This window comes from Phodopus roborovskii, unplaced genomic scaffold (genome assembly GCF_943737965.1).
Source record: "Phodopus roborovskii unplaced genomic scaffold, PHOROB, whole genome shotgun sequence".
NCBI classification, from domain to species: Eukaryota; Metazoa; Chordata; class Mammalia; order Rodentia; family Cricetidae; genus Phodopus; species Phodopus roborovskii.
Genome location: NW_026126616.1, coordinates 2394253 through 2415502, shown reverse-complemented (window position 1 = coordinate 2415502; position 21250 = coordinate 2394253). Strand labels below are relative to the sequence as shown.

Below are 21250 nucleotides of genomic sequence, written 5' to 3'. Positions count from 1 at the left end.
TGCATATGCGCACATTCACACACACACACATGCACACACGCACATTCACATGCATTTTTTTCATTCCTGGGTGTGGTGGCACTTTCTTGTAATCCCAGCAGAGACAGGCGGATCTCTGTGAGCTGGAGGCCAGCCTGGTCTACAGAGAGTTCAAGGATAGCCTTGAAGACACAGTGAGGATGTGGTTTAAGAAAACACTTAAAAGCTATTTTACTAAGTAATACATGTGCTGAGTTCCAGATCCAGAAGAATCTGAAGAACACACAGACACCTGCTGTGTGCCCTCTGGCTCCTTTCCCCCTGGGGGACTCCTTAGGCTACTGTTTTAGGCTATAGTTTTTCCTTCTGTTGTTTCACTCAGTCCGACACAATGGGAGACTACGTTCTGTCTATCCCAAGCTTTTTAGCTCCAGTAAACCAGCACAGCACTTTGCAAACACATTTCTCGCCCTTTGGCCTCCAGGTGTTTATAAGCCTCCAATGCAGGTTGCTGAACGTTAGGCGTGTTCAAGAGACCTCTGGGACACGGGGGGGGGGGGGGCCCTTCTGGGTAAATATTCTTTGCAGGGACCCTGTCCTCTTATACAACTTGAATTTTAAACTGTTTTTGCGAATTCCTTGAGCTCATGGGGAGTGGTTTAGCCCGGAAACTGCAATGAAATGAGGAAGGAGCTGTGAACCCACCAAACTAGACCACTCCATGGCTGGAGAAGGAAAAGGTTATTCGAGCTGTCCAGGCTATCTCTCCAGGGTCAGAGGGAAGAGACTCGTGGGAACTCTCCCAGCTGTGAGGGTGATGTTGGGGCAGGCGGTAGGTAGGCGAGTTATCTGGGACAGCCTGGGAAGCAGTGTGGGGCTTTGATCTGTGGGAGTCTCCTTTGAGTTAATAGAGACTAGACTCCTTTCCAGAGGGGTGTGGGGCCAGATAAGAAAGTAATGCCTTTCCTGGCCAACAGAAACTCCTTTACAAGCTTTCAGAGGAATGCTGATTTGAAGTAGCAGTTTCTCTGTCAATCCAGCACCAGCCTAGCCGAGCCCAGCAGAGCCCAGCAGAGCCGAGCCCCTAGCCGAGCCTAGCTGAGCAGAGCTTCGCCGAGCCTATCTGAGCCGAGCCCAGCCGAGCCTAGCTGAGCAGAGCGGAGCCTAGCCCATCCTAGCCAAGCCCAGACTGCAGCCCAGACTGGCATTTGGGGGCTTGAGAGGGCCCTTTGGACCTAAGAGGCGGCACATTTTGCATTGGAGTTTTGTTCAATGAGCACCACCTCCTGTTTTCCACCAAGAGAGAAAGGGCCCATCACTGTTGCTCTGTGCGCTGACACAGCTCTTCAGAACCAGCTTGACTGAAACCAAGTGGAGTTTTTTCTTTCTTTCTTTCTTTCTTTCTTTCTTTTTTTTTTTTTTTTTTTTTTTTTTTTTTTTTTTTTTGCCTTGAGCATTTCCTTAAGACCATTCATTCATTCAAAACATCCAGCACCCATCGCCTTCATAAACACTGGCTTCCAACGAGCCAGAAGATACTGCACTTCGTTAAAGACCAGTCATGCACAGAGTATGTCTGAGAATATGCTCCGTCATGCACCTGGGCTAACATGCTGATTTAAACTTATCATGAGGGCTTTTACTGCATATATGTAGAGTGGTGATCTAGCCACGTCTCCTGGACATCTGGGCTAACTTGCGACTGCTGGCCCAGTGGACTGTATCCCCACCTTTCACACTGTTGCTGGTGGTGGTTGAGATGGTGAAGGGCCCAGAACAGAATGGAAAGTGTGGTCACGTGTACTCAGTGAAACCCATTCCTAGCCTAGCCCAGCTTTCTGAAGGCTGACCTCAGGGGTTGGAGAGCCAGCTCAGCAGTCACGCCGTATTTCCGTTTTCCAAGATGACCTAGAGTCAGGTGGTTTACAACTAGCTAACTCCAGGGGATCCCGTGCCCTGTTCTGGTCTCTATGGACACCACACACGCGTTGCATACACATAAAACAAAACAAAACAAAACAAAACAAAAAAAAACTGATGAGAGAAAATAACCCCATACCACCCCGCAGAGCCAGAGCCAGTCGGGGGTGGGGAGTGGGGGGGGGGAAGCAGAGACAGACACAAACACCAGGGCAGAGAGACAGAGAGAGACAAATGGAGAGACAGAGAGACAGCTAGCTCTGTTCAATCTGGAAGGGACTGATGGACCCCAGGGCTCTGGACAATGCAGGGAAGAGCACGGTGGAGCAGTGGACTGGATGTGTGGCTGTCACCAAAGCCTGGTCACTGTGTCCCATAAACAGGGAGAGACTGGGCAGACCACCTGGACCCTTCTGGGGCACTTCCAGACATGTTCCACCTTCTGTAGCTGACAGGGTAATTTAAAAAGAAACCACGGCAGCACAAGGAAGTGCATCTCGCATTTTATTTATTTTGACTTGGGTTTACACAATTCCAGGGTGCCAGAGCCCGCTGTCGGCGGGCAGACTACCCCTTGGACACAGGGAAGGAAGGTCCCACCCCAGCAATGGGAGCCGTTTACAAGACTCATTTGGTGTGAGGTTTTCTGATGCCTCCACAAGATACCCCACCATGAGTTTCTATTCTATTAGCTCCTAAGAAACTTTGGAAATTTCAAAAGAAGGGGGGTGGTCAAGAATAAAAAAAAAAAATGATTTATTTAGCTGTGTGTATAATGTGCCTGGTAAATTAGTGGAAAAGGAGTTTTTGGAAAGTTGGGTTTTGAGTGGTATAAAAATACTGTTAGTTTACCTAAGACTGATAATAACATTTATGGGTAAATAAAATTTACATACTTACACGAAGACTTTCAAAGATCTGCAGTTGTTTTTAGAGAAAACATGCCCATTACATGCATCTGAGGTGTTTTACTGATCTGACAAAGGCTGAGCATCAATCACTGGTATCCTCCTGGGGCACAGTAGGTCTAGGACAGTTGCTGTCAGAAATGAGGTGTCACCAGACAGAGGTGGCACACACCTTTAATCCCAGTGCTGGGCAGTGGGGAGCAGGGGCAGCAGAGGCAGGAGGATCTCTGTGAGTTCGAGGACAGCCAGGGCGACAAAGAGAAACCCTGTCTCAAGAAACAGAAAACAACAACAACCAAAGAAAAGAGGCGTTGCTCTTCAGCCTAAAGTCTTCATTATAAAATGGAGAATATTTTATAAGTAAAATACTCATTATTTCATTTACAGTCTCTCTGACCTTAGGAACAGGAATAGCTCGGAATTGGCTGTGCTGACCACCAGGATACCTTAGGTGGAGATGTCCCTGCTAGCAATCTGGACGTCTAGTAACACTGGACTGCATTTCCTCTCAGGTAACTGACTAGGTGGACACACTTCATGCAGTTGTGGGGAGGCACAGATATGCATAACAAAGTACATTGGTCTAAAACAGTCTGGCCACTTTTGACAGCCGTGCAATCTTAAAAATGTCACTTCTCTGCATCCCCAAGTCCCCAGCTATAAAGCACAGACAGGAGTCTCCATTCGATCCACGTAAGACAACGCTATTGGTATTCAGTGTGCTTTGGAAGGTGTAGCACACAGCCTGACGCTAGCACTGGCCAGCGCTAATACCCGCTAGCACCGGGGCTGAGTCTGCACTCTTCTGAGTTAAGGAAAACGAATCCCAGTGGCTAAGGCAGACAGATCTCAAGTTTACACTTAGCCTGAGGTACCAAAGCAGGGCTGTCTCAAAAGAACATACAGCCCAATGCAAAACCCAAATTCACAAATACTTTAAAAATAAAACGGAAGGTACTATTAATTTTATAAAACATAAAATAATCTTTGAAACTAAATATTCATCCACATAAACTTTATGCTTATTTTGTCTGAACAGTCACTCGGTGACACTGTACCTCTTTACAGGAGAGATCCCGTAATTAGTGCACACTATGCCTTCAAAGCTTAAGTATAAGGCAGAAGAATTGAATGAAGTTTAAAAATAAGCAAAAATATATAACTCTAAACCACAACCTCCATAAAGTCTTTAATGAGAATACTTCCTCAGTACATTTACAAACCATCTGCTAGTTACACAACACAAACATCATGACAATCAATGCCATGTACATTTTATTCCCTCCACAGGTTAAATTATTAAATATTTAACGGTCTTCAAAGATTGCACTCAAGTTTTCCTAAGCGCTAAGTGATCTAAAGTGCTTCCAAGTGAATAGCCAGGTGCCGGGCAGCTGTGTAGGATACTGGCCAGAGTTTCAGAAAAATATTTGAGAAATACAGCCACGTGTGTGAGATGGTCATTATAGATGAAGCCCGTGATGAGATGCTAACTGAGGAGACACACTTCTCCTTTGGAGGGACAACTGCCAGGTAGGGCGTCCTATAGAGTAACAGAGCCAGCTACTGTTCCCAAGTCTTAGGTCTGTGTTATATTAAATGGTACTTATTTTAGACAAAGAAATCTGCCTGACTCTCTGTGTGTCTCTCTCTGTCTTCACACACACACACAGAAACACACGCAAATACACACATGTATGTGCACAAACATGTGCACACTAATACATACATGAATGCACACACACATTCGCACATGGACACACAAGCACGCATGCACATGCACAGGCACACAGGCGCGCGCGCACGCACAGACACACACACACACACACACACACACACACACACACACACACACACACACACACACACCATCTTGTGCCCACAAACGCAGCTGAACTGATCTTCTGCTTTGATGACTATTCTCTAACTCAGATCTATATCTTTCAACACGATGAGCAAAATGCCCCGGTGCGTTCAGCCAGGAAGAAGGGACCAAAGCAAGAGGAAGGCCTGCTGGGGCGCACGGTGAACCCCTTCTCTGCAGACAAAAAAACTACTTCAAGGGTTACCTGCTGAGAACTGAAATTAAACGAACATTGGCACAGGTAAGTTTTAGACAAGAGTGAGTCAGTGTGTCATCATGCTCAGCAGAGTGCGTTGCATGGTCTTAGGAATAAGTGGTTGGCAGCCTTAGCTCCCATGGAAGAGGGTTAATGAATACTCGGGGCTGCTTGGCTGGCACCTTTCACATCACAGCATTCTTTGTAGTATGACACAGCTGTAAGACAAAGAAGGCTAAAGCTCCTTGCCTCCAACCTTGCATGATAACCCTAATAATAAAGTATATTTCTGCTAGATTTGTGGTTTCAAAATTATCCATTGTAAACATCCTAGATTCTTTCCTAATTAATTTTAGAGTGTGACCTTGTATCTATGTCTGTGTCAAATTATTTATTCTACAAAAAGCAGCACAAGTCGTGTTTCAACACAAATTCCTTAAAAAGTACATTAAGGCCATTTATGGAGTCAGGGTGAACCGCAGACTAGCCCGGCAAAGTCACATGACAGATTCAGAGCTTTGGGGAAGGGCAGCAGTGGCTGCCTTGTGTTCTCCTCCTGGGTGACCCTGCAACAGCTTCTAGGATCCTTAGTCCCCAACATCTCCATCGCGGTCTCCAATAAGCCAGAGAAAATGGAAACTTAGGGCCAGCAGAGCTGTCCCAAGCAAGTCACCCAGCGCTGTCAGGTACGGGATGGAGAAACTGTCTGGGTCTTTCCCCTTCCTCCAGAAGCGATGGACCATCCAGTCAGCAATCCACAGCAAGGTGAACACCTGCAAGAAATTTTCAGAGGTGACCGCTGCTGCCTGTGTCTCCCTGCCCTGACCACCGTCACAAGCCTGAACTGCTTGTTTCTGGAGGGAACAGTCCAGGTCAAGGACCATGCTTGAAAAGAGTAGCTTCCCTGTGTAGCTTTGGAGCCTGTCCTGGAACTAGCTCTGTAGACCAGGCTGGCCTCAAACTCACAGAGATCTGCCTGCCTATGCCTCCCAAATACTGGGATTAAAGGCGTGCATCACCGCCACCACCTATCCAGGAATGTAATTTTTTCCTCCCAAAAAAGGCGTGGGGTCCTGAGATGCTTACAGCATCACACCTGTCACATGCACTGTCTCTGGAAAACACATACAGTACCAATCTCTGTCTTGGCTTACAATGGTCAAGTGCTTCCATTCTGGCTCTGACCCCTTTACCAGGAAGGAGGGGGGCTTATCCAAATCCAAGAGACAAGATCCTGGGGGTGAAAGCCAGATGCCCTTGACTTCTGCCAGCGAGGCTATGGGCCCTGCTGCTATGAGTGAGGTTGATGCTCCCCTGGCCAAGGCTGCCAGGCAATCACATAAAGCGAGTGCAGACACTCTGTTCTGAGTGTGCAGGAAGCAGAGAATATCAGAATCTTGAACTTAGGTGCTATAGGATTTGGAATTTGAGAGACGAGGAATGATTGCTATGAGTTCATAGGTCATGGAATGAGTTCAAGGCCTCCTATGGCCCCAAAGGAATTAGGGAGACTCCTTCCCTGCCCATCAACATCAGCACCAATGGCCACACAGCAGGACCCATGGAGAATCTCCTTCATGTTCCAAAGCCTCCATAGTCCGTGCCTTAGCACCACCCTGTGTCACCAGAACTGTGACAGCCTTGCCACAGTCCCAGGCATGATGGGAGATGCCATTCTGTAAATATGTTTCTCATACTGGTTAATGAATAAAGCACTGCTGGCCAATAGGAAAGCAAGATAGGAGGGACTAGGAGACAAGGAGGAAAGAGGAAGTAGTAAGGAGGAGTCAAGATGGAGAGTCTGGAGAAGGCAGAACTGCCAGCTGCCTCTTCCTGGTAAGACCACGTGGAAATACATAGAAATGGGTTAATAATTAAGACAGAGCTAGCCGATAAGAAGCTAGTACCTGGCCAACAGAATTATATCAAATACAGAGTCTCGGTTTGGTACGGTGGCGGGACAAGACCGGCGGTGGGAGGGAAAACCTTACTCCTTACACCTGGGGGTCCTGCACTCGCCCTGAAGAACCTGAAGACAGGCCTCTCCACATTCTACTCCCACCAAGACTGAAGCAGCAGCTGCCACCAAAGTGTCGTTGCAGCCAGACTCTGTAGAGCCTGAAGACACCTCTGGACATTCACCCTCACTGCAAGGTCACACAGCTTTCTTAAGGCTGAGATCGCAGTCACAACCATGGTGGCATCAGTTAGAGGGAGAAAATGCACGCTGGTGGGGTGTCTGTGACCACGCTAACTGGCATTTGATGTCCCCTCTAAACATAAACATCCTTTCCTACGTACGGAGGGTCTTTCACAAGATCAGAAGAGACACATGCACCAGCTGCACAGACACCAACCAGGAACGCAAAGGAGAACTCGGTTCTCTAGAAATGATCTCAGACTGTGGGAAACCTCAGAGGTGCTGGAAAGAACTCAAAGTAGCATTCCTAACAAAACCTAGTTCAAGATGCAAGAGGCGAGAGATCAACAATATAAAGAAATGAGAAAAACAATTCAGAAAAGACAGGAGGGGGGGGGAGCCCCTTAGAAATAAAAACCTCAATCAACGAAATGAAAAATAAAAGAGAATATGCCCACAACAAACCAATACAAACAGAGCTTTTAGAATTAAGTAGCTAGAAAGACAGGCAGAGCACAGTTAAGGGAGACTGTTAGCAAACAAATACTAGCATCCCAGTAATTCTGGAAAGTAAAGAAAAGTGGAAACGTATTATTAAATACTGCAGGCTGGTGAGATGGCTGAGCAGGGGCAGTGTTTGTCGCTGCAAGCCTGACCACTGAGTTCAGCCCTTGGAACCCAGGCAAAGGTTGGAGGAGAAGCAGTGGTACAAAGATTCCTCTGACTCACACACGCTGCAGCGTGTGCGCACCCTCCTTTCAAACAGACACACGCACAGGAAAGACAGTAACAACAGCCTGCTTCACAGAGCGATGGCTGGAGAGGCCCCCAGTTTTCCAAGACTCAGGATGCTCAAAAGTCTCTAACTAGACAAACAAAACCGATCATCATCAAGGGCATTGTAGTCAAAATATCAACAGCGTAGTGCAAACAGTAAATCTCCAAAAAAGTAAAAGCAAAGGTCTATTAGCCTGACAGCCGGTGCTTGCTGTAGAGCTCTTAGAAGAAAGCTTACAGGCCAAATGAGATGTGAGAGAATGAGATAATGCAGGCAAAATAATAAAAGAAAAAAGATGCCCTGCCGAGCAAGAATGGTATACCCAGCACAATTATCCTTCCAGGTCTGGAGAAATGAAGTCACAGAAGCAGGACCTGAGGAACCTCAGCACTCCCAGGTCAGCTGTGCAAGAAATACTTAAGAATCTGTCATGAAATACATATTACAAAATTCACTAGAAGAGGGATTTAACCCCAGCAAAACAGAAAATTACTAAATCATAAAGAAGTCATGTGTAGTAAGCAGTGTACAATTAGTGAAACAATAATGGGTTCATGATTATTAACAATAGCCTTGAGTTCAATAAAAATAAACAGATTGGCTAAATGACCGCTATATACTGCCTACAAGAAAACTCAAAGGAGGTTGGAAACCACAAAGGACACACAAATGGAAACCAATATGGGACAGGAGTAGGGATCCCCAGCAGACACAGCAGACCTCAAAGGACATAATCAATGAGACAAAGAACGCCATCAGTTAAGGAAGGACTGACTCAGCACAGACATAGAAACTGTAGACACACACACACACCCTCCAAACGACCCACCCAAATGCGTAAAGCACATATTATTAGATACAAGGGAGAGACTCTAACCCAGTAACAATGGGACTCTGACACCCCACTTTCTTCAATGGACAGACAACCGGGAAAGAAAACCGACAGACAAACACTGGGGGCGGACAGGACAGCAAATGCTAAGTAAGTCTCATGTGTAGCCTGTGTTGCTCAACACAGTGTGTTCTGCTCATCAGCACACACGTCTCCCAGGACACGTCATACAGCAGACTAAATAGCAAGTTCCAATGAATTTTAAAGCTGAAATGATGTTGAATGTCTTCTCAGACAACAATGGAATACAATTACAGACCAACAGATGAGGTTGAAGCACACACACACACTCACACACACACACACACACATGCACACACGCTCACATACACACACACACACACACTCACACACATTCACACACACATTCACACACACACACACACATACATACACACCCACACACAGCGAGCAACATCTTCTAAATGACCACTGGACGAGTGAAGAAATTGCAAGTGAAAATGTAAAAATCGAGGAAACAATGGAAAGACTTCTGTTGACTTAATAATCAACATCACATAAAAATTCTTAGGAGACTAAAAAGGTCACAAACAGAAAAGGTTTATGAATCCCTGGTCTAAAGCAAGCATTGGCAATGATAGCTCCGAAGACCAATTCAACCTGTCACCTACTTGTGTAAATAAAGTTTTATTGGAACACAACTCCACTCATTCCTTATCTTCCTTTTAGTCTACTTTTCAATCCTTACATTTTATCACTGCTAGGATTCACGTGGGAAAACTGGCCCAGAGGTTTAAACAGCTACGCAGTTGTCACAGAGAAGAAGCAACCCACAGAGCCTCAGGGATCCAATGTCTGGCAATTTACAGAAGAACGTGATAGAAAAAGGAAATAGCTAAGCCTCGTGTGTGTGGGAGGCAAGAGAATCATGACTGCCGGGCTGCACAGAAGACCCTGGGCCAAACGCTACTACCTCTGACAAAAGCGAACCCAGCAGCAGAGGCCCACGCCTTTAACCTCAGCACCCGGGAGCCAGAGGCAGAGGGAGCCCCACCATTGAGTTTGAAGCCAGCCTGGTCTGCAGAGCGAGTTCCAAGTCAGGCTCCAAAGCCACAGAGAAACCCTGTCTCAAGATAAAAACAAACAACAACAACAAAAGGAAAGAAAGTAGATACTTTTATTTTCTTCCCCTACACCTCAACAGAATCTGTAAGTAAAATGAATATAAAGAAAATCTCTATAAGGAAATATAAGAGAGTATCATCCCGATCTTTATTTGGCAGTGAATTCATAAATAAAACATGCATTGAGTGAATAACTTACTAACTACTAACTACTTCTGTAGTTCAATAAATGAAAGTCTTGCCCCAGGCTTGTAGAATGCCTCTGCCTCTCATTTAACTGACAACGAATTAGTGTTCAGCATATTTTGGGAGACTACTGAGAATCCCTACAGTTCGTAAGAAAAATAATACAACAGGGGAGAAAGGAAACGCAAAAGCCAGTACGCCACATGCTAGGCCTCTCTAATAACAAGGGACACAGGCCATTTTGGTTTTCCCTGTGAGATGAGCATGAAACGGAATACAGTGTTTTAATTTGTGTATTCCATTTCATGCTCATCTCGTGGGAAAAAAATCAAATGTAAACCACAATAATAGCAAACACTGTCTTTTGAATGGCCAGTAATGGGACCATGTGGCTTTCAAAGAGGCCCACTACACGCGAGCTGATTTCATTCTCAGACCGTTTCTATAACACAGAATGGGATATTATCCTTCTTTGGCATGGGAGAAAATTAAAGCAGACAGAGTGTAAGAAAACTACCCAAGACCAGCAGCTCGTTAGCGCTGGGAAACCAAGGGCTACTGCTGACCACACTCACGGTTGCCCTGGGCCACACACTGCCAGCTGAGTATAAAACATCTGTAATATGGAAGAAAGTGGATCTTTATTAAACACAGGGGAAAAATGGCCATGGAAGACGCCCGCTGAGCAGGAGAAACCAAGGCATGAAAACCAGTGCCGAGGTGATCAGGGAGGCCCTGAAGAGGAGGCAGAGGTAGGTGGGTCTCTGTGAGTTCAAGGCCAGCCTGGTCTACAGAGCGAGTTCCAAGGAAGCCTGACTGTTAAACAGAGAAGCCCTGTCTCAAAAAAATAAGCAACAAGAACAAAATTGGGGGTGATAAGGTGTTTATCTGAAGGGTTTTTTGTTTTTTTTTTTTTTCCTGGTAAGATACAAACACCCAGCGTACAGGCTGAATGAGACTCAAACTCATAGTCATAAACCCAAGCCATTTGTCAGCTGGGGACCCTCCCCACCGAGTCACAGGCTAGACCTGGCTCACTTCCTGGAGGACAGTCTGTGTGCACTGGTATGCAGACCCCACACAGAAACAATGGGTAGAAGGACAAACTTCACTGCTAAGGAACCGGCTCTTAGGATCTCAGGGCCCCAGGTGTTCCAAAGGATCAAGAGCAAACCCTTGGGATACGTGTGGAAGGCCAGAGAAATCCCTTCAGGAGTGTCCTAAGAGGTGAGCGAGAACCCTCACCAGACGGAGAGTGGCACGTGACCTGGGTGAGGATGGCTGCATGAAGTCTCCGGCCACACACGTGCATATCAGACAGAATCTGAAGTGAATGAGAAAGAGCAGGCTCCACAGCTCTGTCTCAAGAGCATTACATAAATAGCAACAGAAAGCCCTGAACACTATCAACACTTCAATACAGCTTCCAAATGGGAAAAGTAACGGCGTGGCTACGTTAGGACGATGACAAGTTATGGTTCTGAAGAGCACTAGAGAGGAATGAAATGGGCTAGGAGGTGGTGGGTGGGTGGCACTGATATGGTGTGTTTTTATTTATCACTCTGAAATACTTGCTTCCCCTAACTTCAGGGTTGCTAGAGCTGAGTAGTAAATGCGATCTGTCCCTTACAAGTCCCTGACCAGGGCTGCAAGAGAAGAGCCCTTTACTAAGGGGCATCCTGCAAGGAGTCTGCATGTCTGCAGAACCCTGGAGGTACCAAGCAGGCAAGTATGTTAAAGAGGCCACACACTGGATACCTGCTGCTCTCCACAAGTCTTCATTGCCCCAACCTCTAAAATAAGCCATCGTCACCGACCTCGCGGGGCTGGCTGCAGTATGGCTCGAGATGCTATGTGGGACTAAACACCACTGCGTGGTTCCTAGTTAGTATTCCACAAACACTTGCACTGTCAACACCAACGGCTCAGAATCCACGAGTTTCATTTAAAAGGTAATCCGAACAAACCAGCAAACACTGGTTCCTAACACTGGTGAGCGCTGTGACCTTTTACCTCTGAGCCTCTCTTTTAAAATGGCCAGACTTGCCTTCATAGCGTGTTCCTGGTAAACTAAAAAGGAAGGAGATTGCTGTCATACGTGCCACACACGCTGTCATGCGTGCCACACACAACAGTCTCCACGTCCTTTCTGTTTCCTCTTCCATATTCTCATGCCACAGAGTCAATTTCTTACATGATTCTTTTTTAAAGATGTTACAATGACTTAATGTTCAAACAGGTGTACATTTTTAAAACTTCATTTGTAAAGTTATCAAAATATATTAGTGTTCCCTTGGACCTCTGGGCGTAAATTATGAAAATCATGGTGTGGGAGCCTTCTTACTGCAACATGGTTTGCCTGAAAATTAAATCATTGATTAAGGAACAAATACTTTCCACTTCAGAGTCCAAAGCAAGGCTGCACTGTGTTTCAACATCGTCTACTCTCGATGAAATATGCATAACTGCTCTGGGTAAATATGCCTTCTGAAAAGGCAACTTTGTAGCCCCGGTTAATTATGCAGCTTAGAAACGTACTGTCTGGAATTTAAATAAATATGTAAGCACAAGAGTATCTATTTGCTTTGGACGCTGTTGACTTTCTAGGACGGCCCCTCCTTTGAGCTCAGATCAACACTGGCTGACATTAGCATTTCTTTAACTCTGTGGCTGCCAATGGCAGCCCTGTGCATTGTGTGAACAAAGATGAGTGGAATATGACACAGATAACCCTCATAAATAGAAATGACGACAGTTCTTCCTAACTGAGCTTTGCAAAGGTTGAATTCGTTCCCCAATGAAACAGCCTCCTCTAGTTAGGCCTCCAGGCTGGAAACCACCGCTGAAATCTGGTATTTAATGTCCGGGAATAATCCAGGGTTATCATTCAGCAGGAGTTTGGTCTACTGATATTCATTCTCATCTGAGTTGTATTTGTGAGATTTGGAGGTGAGGGGTGCTAACATTTGACGTCCTTTGCTGAGGAGTGTGGTGGGAATTATCTGAGAGGGGTTTCTCCAGGTGGGAAACTGGGATGGAGAAAGGTTGAAGAGACTTTTCTGGTCAGACAGCGATTGAGAATGATAGCCAACTGAGGCTGTGAAACTCCAAAGGCCATACCGCCCTCCCATCCCACCTCAGCTCTGCTGAACACAGGCTGAGGACAGCTGGGAAAAGAAAGGCTTCTTCCTGTAGATTAATACACCACACAACCACACACCCCTCCCAATCCAGGGACACAACTTTTTGCCCAACTTTTTGGCAGCATTGCAAACAACTCAGTCATTAGGAACAACTTCAAATGTTCAGAAAATTTTGGAATTTTCATTTTAAATGCATCACTGAGCTGACAAGAAAACTCTCATGGGCCTCAGAGGGAGGGACACGGGCAGGCTGAGGCCACAGGTCCCTAAGGTGAAGGTCCCTAAAGGGTCTGGAGCAGGCTGCTTCGCTGAGCACAAACCATACCCAGCCATAGGTGTTCTCTGCCTCTCCAGTGGCCTGAGGAGTCATCTAGGTTTTTATTTTTTGTTTTTGTATGAAGGAAAGGGTTTATTCGGCATACACTTCCATATCACTTTAATTAATTAATTAACTTTTGACAGCAGCACAGGGTACAGTGGCCAGGCAGAAGGTAAAAACAAAGACTTCCCAGGTGGGGCATCTAATAGAAGATTCGAGGACTAAAACTAAAACCCCTGTGCAAGAAGTAAGCTTTTCCTCAAGAAGAAGAGGGAGATTTAAATACATAGAGAAAAAAAAATCATCCCTAAGAAAAATCCCTAACCACAAATGGTCTTTCAAGTAACTGAATCCAGAAACAATGACCCATGTGGCCTAAATATCCTCAAGCTGAATATTTTAAAAGGTTCTCGGGTTGATGTGCCCTAAGGCTATCGGAAAAGGCAAACAAGAATCCTTTGTGAAGGTCTGGAGAGATGACTCAGTGTGTGAAGCCAGACAGTGATGAGTACCTGACTTCAGGCCCCAGAGCCCACACAAAGCCTGCAGGAGACAGACATGCTGTGGGCTGTGGCAAACAAGGTGGCAGGTGAGGACCTTCTGACCCACACATGCATCACGACACACATGTGTCTATTCACACACATGAAGCAATGAGACTTTTATACTGAGTTCACTCTTGATTACCTAAACGGTAGAATGAGAGGACTCTTGCAAGTAAGTATTTCTCTCTCTCTCTCTCTCTCTCTCTCTCTCTCTCTCACTCACATACACACACACACAGACACACACGTACACACACCACACACACACACTGCATACTCACACATACACACATACATCATACAAATAGGTAAATAAGTGTAATTATAAAGTTTTAAAGGGAATATGTAAGACAAACTGTGAAAGACCCAAGCCCGGCTAGATAGATCGTGACTTCCGGTACTCTGCAGCCATTCTTGACCTGCGACAGTCCTTAGTTTCCAAGAAGAGACAAGGCTACAAACGTGCCCCTTGGGCTCCCAAGCATCGCAGACAAACTGCACCATGCTGCATTCGTGCAGAGTTTTGGAAGTATGTGAGGAGGAAGCCTTTGCTCTCCTGTGGAAGTTCAGTGCGGTGGAGACTGGGCAGGCCTGAGTTCTGAAGAGGGGCCAGCCCGCACTCATTCACACAAACACTTGTGAACCCAAACAGACAAAAAAAAAAAAAAACAAGTTCACACAACAGAGTCGGGAATGGATGGCACCTATTCTCACTGGCAATACCAACCGCTAGACGACAGTAAAGCATGACTCCAGAATTCCAAAAGAAAAGTACAACCAGCCTATTGATATAAAAAGTAGGGTAAGATACTAGTCAGAGCCCAAGATGTGCTTCCTTTCCCTGCTTCAAGAATCTATTGGAAGATGTGTCAAAGAGAGCGGGGTGATCAACAAAGGGTGCCGGGAAACCCAGGCAACCCAAAGGTTCTTTGTGCCAGAAGTGGCCGGGGTTTAGATCAAGCCGATGCAAAGGCCTCAGTTGACTCCTAAAGCGGGAACTATGCTGTGTACTGTAGAAGCCCATCGAGACAGTTTCCCGGCAATCTGAGCAGAAGGGGTCAGATTTCACTCTCACCTGTAGCACGGCAGCAAGTAGGTACACGACAACGAAGACTATAGTCAGAGAGGTGTGGCCGCTCTTCATCAGGTGAATTGTGTAGAGGAAAATCAAGTGGCCCGGAACCACTAGGAGCAGAAGAACTTGCGCAGACTTATTGTTCACTCCTGTAACACGAAAGGCAAAGGGCATTAGAAATCACATTTGAAGGCTGCATCTGGGGGGGGGGGGGGGAGTGAGGCTCAGCGGGAGGCCAGCCTAGCGGAAGGTTGCTGGTCTAGCACTCACAAGGTACAACCCCTGTACTGGTGGAAAAATAAAGTAAACCTATAAAGTGGGCATGGTAATCCATGTCACGGAGTCAGAGGACAACCCTGGATGTCTGCAACCCCAGTACTCCAGAAGCTGAGGCAGCAGCACCTGGAGTTCAAGCCCCCACCCCCCCACCCCCCCCAGGCAGACAGAGAAACAAAATAGTAAACTGAAGGTAACTTTCTCATTACTACAGCTCACAGCGTCACATCAGCTCAACTGATAAGAGTGAAGTTCACTTACTTACAAGTCACTTAATTCTTGGGAATTCCCCTAGGAGTAGAACCTTTTGGTACTATTTAATTTTTAAAATGCGTACATTTACTATAATGCATACCTTTAATGTTGTTAAAGTAAAAAAAAAAAAAAACAAAACAAAAACAGCTGTTTAAATACTGTCTTCAGCCAGGCAGTGTTGGTGGTACACACCTTTGATCCCGGCCACTTGGGAGGCAGAGGCAGGCAGATCTCTGAGTTCAAGGCCAGCCTGGTCTACGGAGTGAGTTCCAGGACAGCCAGGGCTGCGCACACAGAAACCGTGTGTCAGGGAAACGAAACAAAACAAAACAAAACAAACCTCGTTTTGAAGAACAATAGTGTCATGAAAACAGGAGGGAAACGGAATGCCAATTTTGTGTCTCCTTTTATTATCCTTCACTGATATTACAAGCAGAGGCTTGAGTGCTCAGTGGTTAAGAGCACTGACTGCTCTTCCAGAGGACCAGGGCTGTCAGGACTCATGTGGTGACTCCCAACCTCCTATACCTGCAGTCCTGATGTCCCCCCGCAGCCCCTGGGAGCACCAGGCATGCAAATGGTGCACAGACACACGTACAGGTCAACACCCATGCATAGGAAGCAACGAAATAATGACCTCATTGTTTCCCGTCACTGGGCTGTCTCCTAATGCCCCGAACCCACATTTTAAAGAGTCCAAAAGCGGCAGGACTGGAAGGAATCTCCGTTGTCCTTTGAGTTTGTGCGTAGGGTTCCTCATTCTTTCTGTCTTTTCTTTCTTTTTTAGAGACAGAGTCTCTCTATGTATCCCTGGCTGACCTGAAACTTGCACTATAGACCAGGCTGGCCTCAAACTCAGATCTGCCTGCCTCTGCCTCCCCAGTGCTGGAGAGAAAAGGCTAGGCTCACAACCAACAGAGACAGGAATAAAAAGTGCAAACACAGACTTAGGGACACCAAAGGTCTTTGTTCCCTGAGATTAGCTCAGCACAACATTCACAGAATATCAATTCAACAAATATTGCCTGTCCAGATCTCAGCAGGGTACGGTCCTGGCAAAACCCACACACACCTACCTGAACCAAAGAACGTCCTAAACGGGTAGGAACAACCTTTGGGCTCTTCCGGCAATTCTCCAGGGATGCTATGCAAATGGAGGTAGGTAGAGATCCTGCTAGCCTGAATGGCCACCAAATTGCCACCGATACCTGAGACATTGAGAAAAAACAGGGTTACCTTTTACTTAAACAACTTCATCAATCCCAACAGAGCAAGTCCTTTCCTGTCACAGTCTCAGTCAAAGAGACAAACTCTTCCTGAAATGTTGGCTTCTTTAATGTTCAAAGAGATAACCCAAAAATCATTATTATAAAAAAAAAAAAAAAAAAGCCTTCATTATTTTCAAATCTGATTAGCTGTCTGACGAGAAAGTAGACCTGAATGGGTAATTTTTAAAAATCATTCTTGCAATCATTTCACAAATCTAGGTACCAAGGTATTTATGTTTGTCACCTTAATGAGAGAAAAATAAGTGTCATGTATTCAAATTGACAGGCTTGATACCGTCTCAACTCACACAGAAAATGAATTAGGAGCTGAATAAAATTACTCAGCAAAGTCCCCCTTCCAACCTACAAACAGCCTCCCCATGACTGAGAGGCAGCAGAGTTAATGCCGAGGTAGGAAATGAATTCCAAGGTGACAAGGACACTCCGAATTCTCTCTCCATCTGCAGTCAGTGAGGAAGAGACCAGAGCAAATAAGAAGAAAGCTAAAGCAAATTCCCAATTCTTAACCCTGCATGTGGCCCAGCACAGCCCCTAGAGGAGCCTACAGGACTCCATATTTGTTTCAAAGGTGTTCAAATGGTGCTTCTGAGGCAGACCAAGGGAGGGTCTGAGACTAAAGAGCCTGGGACCATCTTAACCTAACCACTCCCAGACCTGGAGCCACACCAAACCTCTCTTAGAAAGTCAGGCCACCTGTGACGGGGAGCAAACGCTCCATTGCCCGGCCCCAGGCACTGTTGCCACGGGAGTAATGGCTGACAGCTGCTGGAGGCTCTTCCGATCAAGACCCACCTGGAGGTTTGATTGCCAACAGAGGAGGAGAAAAAGTATGCCTCAACTCTCAGGACCAGGTGTAGCTATGCAGATGAGGTAAAGTAAGAGAACCCTTGCAACAGGAAGAGGGAAAGCATCAGCATGTCGCCACAGAGGAAGTCTGTTCATGCCATCCACAGGCAGCCACACCAACTCAGTGGCAGGGGCCCACAGATGAAGAAAATCAAGCCAAAATACTGAAGGAGCCGCAGCGCAAGGACTGTCCTAACCTCACGCAACAAGCAAAGAGCTGCTCGTTTCTAGGCACAAGTAATATTTATCTCAGTTCCCAGTGGTCTTTCATATTCAATGCCAAGCATTTAATAAAACTATAGGGGTTGAGATAATAATTGTTATTGTTCTCCATCATTTGCAGTTTGAGACAGGGCCTCTTGTAGTTCAGGCTGGCCCTGAGCTTGCTATGACCTTGAACTCCTGGTCTACCTCCCAAATGCTGGCATCCCAAATGCCCAGATCCCAGTACTGAAATTATTTGACAAGGATTATAAAATAACTATGGCTGACACAGTAAAGAATCCATTGGGGGAAGGGTATATAACACACAATAAATGATGAAACACAGATGAGTTAAAATACGAAAAAACATGTGCCAGATACACATAATGCTAAGAAAACCTAAGGAGCAGTTTCAGTGTCCAGCCGGAGCTGACAGCTGAGAAAAGTACTGAAAATACTTTGACACTCAACACCACCAGACACTTTCCAAAGTGCCCGAGGCTGCAGACAAGTCTCCAGTCTGAAACATCTAAAGGGCTCTCCAGGCACAGGAAATGGACATCGAGATTCCCCTGCCTGGCTAATTCAAAAGTAAACAGTATACTTCTAAGTAACCCACAGGTCAAAGAAGAGATCACCAGGGAGTGAGAAAGCAATCAATTTAATAAAAATAAAACACACAGGGTGCTGGTGGCGCACACCTTTAATCCCAGCACTCGGGAGGCAGAGGCTGGAGGATCTCTGTGAGTTCGAGGCCAGGCTGGTCTACAGAGCGGGTTCCAGGACAGGCTCTAAAGCTACAGAGAAACCCTGTCTGAAAAACAAAACCACTGAACTGTGAGGGAGGCATACAGAGCAATCCTTTGAAACTGGGGCACTGCTTCTACTTATACAGACGAAGCCTGCCATATCAGTGATGGTGAGCTCACAGCTTTAAAACGTATTCAGAAGAAGACAATTCTGCAAGAGAGAGAACACAACAAAAAGTAGACCAGAAGGAGCTGCAGCTCTGAACAAATGAACAAGAGAGGAGGCTCACATTTCAACACCCGGATGGGAGGGAGCACATGCAGCCACTCACGCCTCTTGTGACCCAGCACAGGCGCAGGGAGCCTGTGACCCGCTGGGTTCTGCCAGCCTTCCTCAGCTGCAGGGTAAGACCCTGCCTCACAGATAACCAGTAAGCTGCAGAGGTGGCTCTCAGCGTGCACACTGTTCTTGCGGGGACCCCACATAACTGGTCCGCAGCCTCCAAAGCTCCAGCTCCCAGGAGATCAGTGTCTGCACTGCTCCCCTGTGAACAAACTGCCCCCAGATACACAGAGCTAAACATTAGAAGATAAAGCAGCCCAACATATAAACACAGGGCAATGAACAGAATTCACCACTATTCTACTAATAGATATTACAGGAATATCATTAATAACTTCCATTCTGAACTATTAGCAAATCAAATCCAACAAAATACTCAATGTGTGATACATCACAACCAAATTGGGCTTATCCAAGGAATGAAAGACCAATTTAACATCTGGAAGGAAATTAATGTCATTCATTAACAAGTAAATGGAGGGGGGTGTAACATGGTTATAAGAATACATGGAGAAAACCCGATACAGCTCAACAGTCACGATTAAAAGCTCTTAGCCTGACACACATACAAGCTGGGTGTGTACTACAGGGTGGGGCGCACAGATCAACCCTGAAATCTGGTCCTGACTCTCATACAAAACACAAAACCCAATTCCAGGTGAATTAAAAACAAAATTGCGAAGCTGCAATAGCACACTGCCAATGCTGAGTATGAGCTCAACGGGGTTCAGGGCATGTGGATGATGGCGAAAGATCATCCCTGGGTGTGGCCAGGAGGGTGTTTCTGCATGGGAGGAGCACAGGAGATGAGGGAAAGGGCATTCTTCGTGAGTGGAGTCCATGCAATGCCTGGCACCTGGACAGAAGGAAAGGACCCTGTCCTGGAGTTGGGGTGCCCTCCTGTCAGAAGAACTCTGGGTTTTGAAGCCTTCTGCCACTTGCTTCCCTGGTTCCGGAACTGGCCTCTTGGTAGGGTTCTCAGCCTCCATAAGTGCATGAGCCAGTTTCTCTAGTGTTGTGGGATAGTCTTTGTGTACTCTGTGAAGATGTGTCCCTGCTAAGGCACCTTCTGACTGGTTTAATAAAGAGCTGAATGGCCAACAGCTAGGCAGGAGAGGACAGGCAGGACTTCTGGGGACAGAGAGGAATTCTGGGAGGAATCTGAGGCATGGAGCAAGTCAGACATACAGGACTGAGGAGAGTAAGAAGCCATGTGGCACAATGTAGATTAATATAAACGGGTTTAAGAGCTAGCTGGGAACAAGCCTAAGCTAAGGCCAACCTTTCCTACTTAATAAGAAGTCTCTATATCATTACGTGAGAGCTGATGATCCAAAGAAAGTATAACTACCACACCTCCTCTCATTCTCTCTCTCCCTCCCTCCCTCCCCCTTTCTCCTCACCCCTCCCCACTGCCACTCTTTGGAGAATACTGACTAATACATACGGAAATTATCCTTTAACACGAAGGGAAAGTTTATAAAATTTAAAACTTTAGCTCGCCAGAGAACACGTTAGGCAAAGAGGGAGAAAACCTACGAGTAACAACAGAAAAAAGGACAAGGGACTTAGCAGACAGCTCACCAAAGAGGTTAACCCAGGGGCTGGAGCGGGCTCAGAGGGTGAGAGAGCTTGCCACACAAACTTAAAGACCTGAATCCTAATTCCTCCATCTGTGCAAACGTTGGGCATACGCCATACGCCGGGGCCACGTGCTGTGGAACCCTGGAGACAGAGGATCACTGGAGCTGCTGGCCACCTGCACAGTTCCCGGGTCTGTAAGAGATGCCCTCTCGAGGGGGCAGGGTGGGCAGCGATAGAGCAGGATGCCTGACACTCTCCTGTGGTCTTTGCACACACATGGGCGCACCATCCCACACGTCATACACGCACACTACATACTTTCACACACGTGCACAAAGTTAGTGGACTTCTGCTTGCCTGCTGAGTTTCTCATGCGTGCGTGTGGGTGCACTCGTGCATGCGTGTGCGCACTGCGTGTCACAATGCACATGTAGAGGACAAAGGAGAGCCTCAGGTGTTTGAGGAAGGGTCTCTTTCTTGCGGTTGTTTTGTAACTGAGTACCCTAGGCTAGCTGGCTAGCTTCCAGGGCTCCTCTTGTCTCTGCCGCAGGAGAACCAAGGACAGTGGCCGTGCTACAGGGACACTCTGTGGCTCCCAGCTTTGTTATTGCTTCCGGGACAAGTTAAATTCAGGCCTTCAGTGTGACACCCACTGAGCTATATAGCACCAGCCC

At 46.4% G+C, this 21250-nt stretch overlaps 1 protein-coding gene across 4 annotated transcripts in view; it reads right to left on the bottom strand.

Annotated features, from left to right (window-relative positions):
- Window positions 1-5099: 5099 nt before the first annotated feature.
- Slc41a2 (solute carrier family 41 member 2) overlaps window positions 5100-21250 on the bottom strand; it is a 67422-nt gene continuing 51271 nt past the window's right edge. For 2 of the 4 annotated variants that reach the window (XM_051206215.1, XM_051206216.1), the window contains exons 9-11: window positions 16638-16769; window positions 15031-15179; window positions 5101-5640 (exon numbers count right to left, since the gene is read on the bottom strand). In XM_051206215.1, coding sequence (XP_051062172.1) covers window positions 5455-5640; window positions 15031-15179; window positions 16638-16769 — 467 coding nt within the window. In that variant the 3' untranslated portion in view covers window positions 5101-5454. Of the gene's footprint in view, window positions 5641-15030; window positions 15180-16637; window positions 16770-21250 lie in introns of all 4 variants that reach the window. The other 2 variants (XM_051206214.1, XM_051206217.1) reach the window with 2 other exon arrangements.